The sequence below is a fragment of the Danio rerio genome, chromosome 15 (genome assembly GCF_049306965.1).
Source record: "Danio rerio strain Tuebingen ecotype United States chromosome 15, GRCz12tu, whole genome shotgun sequence".
NCBI classification, from domain to species: domain Eukaryota; kingdom Metazoa; phylum Chordata; class Actinopteri; order Cypriniformes; family Danionidae; genus Danio; species Danio rerio.
Window position 1 is genome coordinate 51750001 of NC_133190.1, and position 4722 is coordinate 51754722.

At 49.0% G+C, this 4722-nt stretch overlaps 1 protein-coding gene across 3 annotated transcripts in view; it reads left to right on the forward strand.

The window, feature by feature from the left end:
* Positions 1-4483, forward strand: part of LOC141377947 (uncharacterized) — an 11491-nt gene extending 7008 nt beyond the window's left edge. For all 3 annotated transcript variants that reach the window (XM_073924188.1, XM_073924186.1, XM_073924187.1), the window contains one exon: positions 4299-4483. In XM_073924188.1, the coding sequence (XP_073780289.1) occupies positions 4299-4385 (87 nt within the window). In that variant the 3' untranslated portion in view covers positions 4386-4483. The remainder of the gene's footprint in view (positions 1-4298) is intronic.
* The last annotated feature ends 239 nt before the right edge of the window (positions 4484-4722 follow it).

The following is a 4722-nucleotide window of genomic DNA, read 5'->3' on the forward strand; positions in this document are numbered from 1 at the left end:
GTCTGTGCTGGTGTCAGTGCTGGTGTCTGTGCTGGTGTCTGTGCTGGTGTCAGTGCTGGTGTCTGTGCTGGTGTCAGTGCTGGTGTCTGTGCTGGTGTCAGTGCTGGTGTCAGTGCTGGTGTCTGTGCTGGTGTCAGTGCTGGTGTCTGTGCTGGTGTCTGTGCTGGTGTCTGTGCTGGTGTCTGTGCTGGTGTCTGTGCTGGTGTCTGTGCTGGTGTCAGTGCTGGTGTCTGTGCTGGTGTCTGTGCTGGTGTCAGTGCTGGTGTCAGTGCTGGTGTCTGTGCTGGTGTCTGTGCTGGTGTCTGTGCTGGTGTCTGTGCTGGTGTCAGTGCTGGTGTCAGTGCTGGTGTCTGTGCTGGTGTCTGTGCTGGTGTCTGTGCTGGTGTCTGTGCTGGTGTCTGTGCTGGTGTCTGTGCTGGTGTCTGTGCTGGTGTCTGTGCTGGTGTCAGTGCTGGTGTCTGTGCTGGTGTCAGTGCTGGTGTCTGTGCTGGTGTCTGTGCTGGTGTCTGTGCTGGTGTCTGTGCTGGTGTCTGTGCTGGTGTCTGTGCTGGTGTCTGTGCTGGTGTCTGTGCTGGTGTCAGTGCTGGTGTCTGTGCTGGTGTCTGTGCTGGTGTCTGTGCTGGTGTCAGTGCTGGTGTCTGTGCTGGTGTCTGTGCTGGTGTCTGTGCTGGTGTCTGTGCTGGTGTCAGTGCTGGTGTCTGTGCTGGTGTCTGTGCTGGTGTCAGTGCTGGTGTCTGTGCTGGTGTCAGTGCTGGTGTCTGTGCTGGTGTCTGTGCTGGTGTCAGTGCTGGTGTCAGTGCTGGTGTCTGTGCTGGTGTCAGTGCTGGTGTCAGTGCTGGTGTCAGTGCTGGTGTCTGTGCTGGTGTCAGTGCTGGTGTCAGTGCTGGTGTCAGTGCTGGTGTCTGTGCTGGTGTCTGTGCTGGTGTCTGTGCTGGTGTCAGTGCTGGTGTCTGTGCTGGTGTCTGTGCTGGTGTCTGTGCTGGTGTCAGTGCTGGTGTCTGTGCTGGTGTCAGTGCTGGTGTCAGTGCTGGTGTCAGTGCTGGTGTCTGTGCTGGTGTCTGTGCTGGTGTCAGTGCTGGTGTCAGTGCTGGTGTCAGTGCTGGTGTCAGTGCTGGTGTCTGTGCTGGTGTCAGTGCTGGTGTCTGTGCTGGTGTCTGTGCTGGTGTCTGTGCTGGTGTCTGTGCTGGTGTCTGTGCTGGTGTCAGTGCTGGTGTCTGTGCTGGTGTCTGTGCTGGTGTCTGTGCTGGTGTCTGTGCTGGTGTCTGTGCTGGTGTCAGTGCTGGTGTCTGTGCTGGTGTCTTTGCTGGTGTCTGTGCTGGTGTCTGTGCTGGTGTCTGTGCTGGTGTCTGTGCTGGTGTCTGTGCTGGTGTCAGTGCTGGTGTCTGTGCTGGTGTCAGTGCTGGTGTCTGTGCTGGTGTCTGTGCTGGTGTCAGTGCTGGTGTCAGTGCTGGTGTCAGTGCTGGTGTCAGTGCTGGTGTCAGTGCTGGTGTCTGTGCTGGTGTCAGTGCTGGTGTCAGTGCTGGTGTCTGTGCTGGTGTCTGTGCTGGTGTCTGTGCTGGTGTCTGTGCTGGTGTCTGTGCTGGTGTCTGTGCTGGTGTCAGTGCTGGTGTCTGTGCTGGTGTCTGTGCTGCCTCATCAACAGGTCACAGTCTGTGGTTCAGTGGATCACCAGTTCAGATATCAAGCAGGTCCAGTGTGGCGCTGCTCAGGGTTCTGCTTTAGGGTCTGTGTTACTGAACACTTCGTCACCTCAGAGTTATAAAGTTCTGTCTGACACCAATATTGAGTTATTGGCATATTCGTATTACATGACAGCTTATTTACATTATGGGATGTTTTTTCACATTCCAGGCTGATGATGTGCATGCTCCCACCGGGAATATTGTTATGAGACGCAGTGTTGGCATTCATTTCTACAGCAAGTGTACATCAGCTCAGTGTCTGGGACAGTTCTGCAGCACTCTCACACTAGCTGTGTTTCCATCCACCTGTCCTCATGTGCGGTTTGCATCTGCTCATGTAAACAGTTGATGGACATGCTGAGGTGTGCATGAGAATAGAGGATCTGCATATAAACACACACACAACAGCAGGAGAAACTCTTAGATAAGAAAAGATGTGCATAAACTGTGCTGGAAACCCTTTACTGAACACATTCCAGTGTGTGTACTAAATAAGGTCATGTGATGGGGTTATAAGAGCTGATGTGGTGATGATAGTGTGTGTGTGTGTGTGTGTGTGTGTGTGTTGGAGAATCCAGCAGGCTGAGCACACTGCAGCACATCAGACATGTTGATTTGGTCATTCTTCATCACCGTGACCGCTTCAGTATTAGTGTTAGTATGTCATTATTGAGTGTCTGTGCTCCGCGTCTCATGCCTTCAAACACCAGCGCGCGTGTTCGTTGTGTGTCGGCATCATCTGCTGAGGCGCAGGTCGTTTATTAAATAAAGAAAAGAGTGACGCAGCTTCTCCGACCACAGCAGATTCAGCTTTTCCTGTTGATCTTTGGTGCCAGTTCATCAGGAAGTGTCGGTTGTGTTCTCAGATGGAAACACTGCTTCATTCACTCGTCTTATATGCGGTAATTCAGTTTTCCACATACACATAATTCACATCTCTGCTGCTCTTCAGGACATCAGTGCAGATGCACCAACACCTCCTCAAGTGTGTTTACATGAAGGCTGAGTTGATTCTTCGTCCACTAATGGAGGATTTTAATATTGAAAATAACTCAGAGTATAGCTGTGATATTGGACAGTCAGCTGGTGTTTAGGGGTGTTACGAGCCTCTTCCCACATAGTAAACGGACTCGGCCCAGATGTGGCCTCATTATGGCACTGCTGCTGGCATGTTGCCGGCACTGGCACGCATACTGCCAGCTGAATGTGGGTCATGCATGGCAATGATGCACTGCATGCATGAAGGCAAACTACATTTGGGCTAGTTGTGGATTGAAGATGTGTGGCCCAGATCAGTGTAGCGATGGTTCTGTTGTTCAGGTAACATTCGGCTGGGTTATGGCTCAGTTTTTTAGGATTTAGGGTGAGAATCGGTACCAATAATAAACCTGTTTTGGCCCAGTTAAAGTTGACATTGGCTGATATTCAGGCCGGTTCTGGCCCATGTGTGGCCCTTCTCTTTAATCCAGTTATGGGCCACTTCAGGACCGTCATTCTCTGCAGTTCTTGGGCCGAGGGAAAAGTTATCGTGTGGCCCGGAGCTGGGCAGAAAACATTTGGGTTAGAAACACTGCTCACATCCGGTGCTTTGACTGGATCCACTATGGCTGAGGTGATTCACGTTCATCACATGTGGTGTGTTTTGGTGTTTTGGAGCTTCAGCAGCGTTTGACTGCATGTGTTCTCTCTGAAAGGGAATCGCTTGGCTAATCAGAGGTTTAGATTTACAGTAGATTAACACCACTGCTTTATTTATTCTTATTTTATTGATGTATTGTTCTGACATTTACTTTTCCTGTCAAACTGTTCATGAATGTATTGTCTGAATGTATTATTATCATGATTTAAACGCCAATAACCTTTAACACTTATTGTAAGTCCATGAGCAGTAGACTATTGGAGATTTGATTATTATTATTCTGTGCTGTATCATTGAGGTGCTGATCCGCAGTAAACAACACTTCAGTATATTAGGAGGCTTTATGTAATTCACTGAACTAGTTTTGACATTAATGAATGAATAATAATGATGATAACCCTGATCCACATCTGTATTCACATGCCGACTCTTCAGATAAGCTCGTGTCATTTCTGCTCAGACACACACACATGCACACGCACACACACACACACACACACACACACAGACACACACACACTGTGCTGCTGAATATCAGTGGCTTTAAGTCTGAATTGACCCGGGGTGTGAATGTTTCCAGCTTGTCTGTCTGAACATGTCCTGTACACTGAAGAAGCTCCACATTTCTGGCACATCTGTAATCAGATCGACATCGTACACCAGACTGCAGATACACTGACAAGAATATTCAGAGATGATCCCTTGGCTTTACTAATTTTTTTAAGTCATGTGGTTGTAAACAATTTAATTGGGCTGAATTTAAACAAATGAATTCGAACATTATTAAATTAAATTAGTTTGTTTAAACTCAACACAAATAAATGGTTTACAACAGTTCTGCAGACAACATTGCTCTCAGTATACTGTGAAGTGTGTGTGATCTATTCTGACTGACCCGTGTGTGTGTGTGTGTGTGTGTGTGTGTGTGTGTGTGTGTGTGTGTGCGTGTGTGCGTGTGTGTGTGTGTGTGTGCTCAGCGGCTGAACATGCGCTCTGATGAATACAGCACTCTCCACGGGCCGCGCAAACAGAAGAACGCCAGAAACCACGCCATGTCTCCCTGAAAATACCCACAATCCTCCAGCAGTGTGTTCTGCTGATCTGCTGTCTGTTCAATACCTGTGTGTGTGTTCATTCCTCAATAAAGTGTGTGTTTACTGTGTGTTGACTGTGTTTTCCTTCAGTGTTTCCGCTCACTCATCATGATCTTCAGTAGTGCAGGGTTTACTGGAAACATGAGTGAGCGTCATCATCTCCGCCTGAACACGACACTGCAGACATCATCTATCAGCACACAAACTGTGTGTGTGTGTGTGTGTGTGTGTGTGTGTGTGTGTGAGTGTGTGTGTGTGTGTGTGTGTGTGTGTGTGTGTGTGTGTGTGTGTGTGTGTGTGACTATCA